The 1,668-nt window shown below is 38.6% G+C and overlaps 1 protein-coding gene across 1 annotated transcript in view; it reads left to right on the plus strand.

Moving 5' to 3' along the window:
- Positions 1-1,668, plus strand: part of LOC103212728 (cilia- and flagella-associated protein 47) — a gene marked incomplete at its 5' end in the record, with an annotated part of 285,428 nt that overhangs the window by 105,153 nt on the left and 178,607 nt on the right. Inside the window, one exon of the mRNA XM_007958686.2 lies at positions 1,411-1,607. Coding sequence (XP_007956877.2) covers positions 1,411-1,607 — 197 coding nt within the window. The remainder of the gene's footprint in view (positions 1-1,410; positions 1,608-1,668) is intronic.

Here is a 1,668-nt window from a genome sequence, read left to right on the forward strand (position 1 = left end):
ATATAGAAAGGTTGTTAATTTTTACTTCTAATAGCATTTCTTCAGTGCTGCTAAAAGCTCTTATAAAATCTAATAAATTCTCTTTATATTCAAAGATATATTGTATATATTCCATTATTTTGTCTTCAAACAAGGATGTTCCTTCACTCCTTTATAATTCATATACATTTTAATTATATTTCTCATTTTACTGTATTACCTGAGACATTTAGTACAATATAGAATAGGAGCAGTATAAGAATAAGAAAATGGTGACCTTCAGAGAAAAAAATGGTGTTTGAAAGAGCCAGCATAGATGACCAAAACAGCAGATAGCTGGGCCAGCATAAAAATGACACTAATTCACTCACTGCTCTCAAGTTGATTCCAACACATAGAGACCCCCATTGGGTTTCTGAGGCTGTAAATCTTTACAGAAGTAGATTGACCTGTCTTCCCTCTGCAGAGAGGCTGGTGGGTTTGAACCAATGACCTTCTGGTTATCTGCCAAATGCCTTATCCACTACACCACCAGAGCTCCTGAAAAATGACAGTAGCTATTAGCTTAAGGTAAATGTAATCATCAGGTGATATGAAAAGTATTCCTGATTAAAATTCTTTCTGATGGCCAAGTTACATATTATTTTGATTGCTATAGAGACAGTCCAGGAGCTCTGGTAGCGTGGTAGCGTAGTGCCTAAGACCCTTGACTGCTAACCAGAAGTCTGGCAGTTCAAGCCCACCAGCAACTCCTCAGAAGGAAGGTTGGGCAATCTACTTCCCTAGTGATACTGCCTCGGCAACCCAAGGAGAGATCACTATGAGTCAGATCTGACTCGACAGCACATAACAACAACAACATAGAGACAGTCCACCCCTAAGTTATAGAAAAGTGGCAGACAGTAATGCTTACTAAGTATTCTATATATCCTCTCATTTTTCAGCCCCATTTCAGTTAGGTAGAGCCATGTGGCTGTTTCTGGCCAATTAAACGCAACGTGGTTCACTTTGGGGTCAAGCAGTGAAAAGCTTTTGAGCATTATTCCAGCCACTCTTTTCATGCCTTCTCAATCAAGACATGTTCCTAATGACGCAGCTTCAATGTAGTGGCATCTTTCACAGCCTGGTTCCTGAACTCAGTGCTGTGATTGAGAAATAAATTTCTGTATAAGTCCTGGAAGTTTTGGGGTGAAGTGTTACATTGTTGTTTGTTGTTGTTATGTGCCATCGAGTCAGCCCTGACTCATAGCGACCCCTCCTTGGTTTTCTGAGGGAGTATCACTACGGAAGTAGATTGCCCAACCTTCACTATAGTCTATTCTAACTAATAAAATAATATTCAATATTTTTTTGACAAAATGAATTTAAGGTTTTATGACATTGCAAAACAAACTTTTTCTTTGTTGCTTTTTATCTTATTCATTTTGATAGCTGCACTTGGATATGTTCCAGTCCCTTTACGATTTATTCCCTTTGGCCCTGGGCGCTACCCTTGTCATATTTTGTTGACATCAAGGTATGATGTTCGTGCCTATCATATTGAAGGTATTGTGAATGACAAATGTGCAGAAGCCAAATTTGAATTCATCACACCGGCATTTAAACCTCTTACGCAAAACATCCCAATAGTAAGTGCAGAACTTTTATTTTTGGTGCATTCTCTTCATTCCTGCTACCACTGCCTCAATT

Source organism: Orycteropus afer, unplaced genomic scaffold, assembly GCF_000298275.1.
Source record: "Orycteropus afer afer isolate SDZICR_OR568_19922 unplaced genomic scaffold, OryAfe1.0 scaffold01079, whole genome shotgun sequence".
NCBI classification, from domain to species: domain Eukaryota; kingdom Metazoa; phylum Chordata; class Mammalia; order Tubulidentata; family Orycteropodidae; genus Orycteropus; species Orycteropus afer.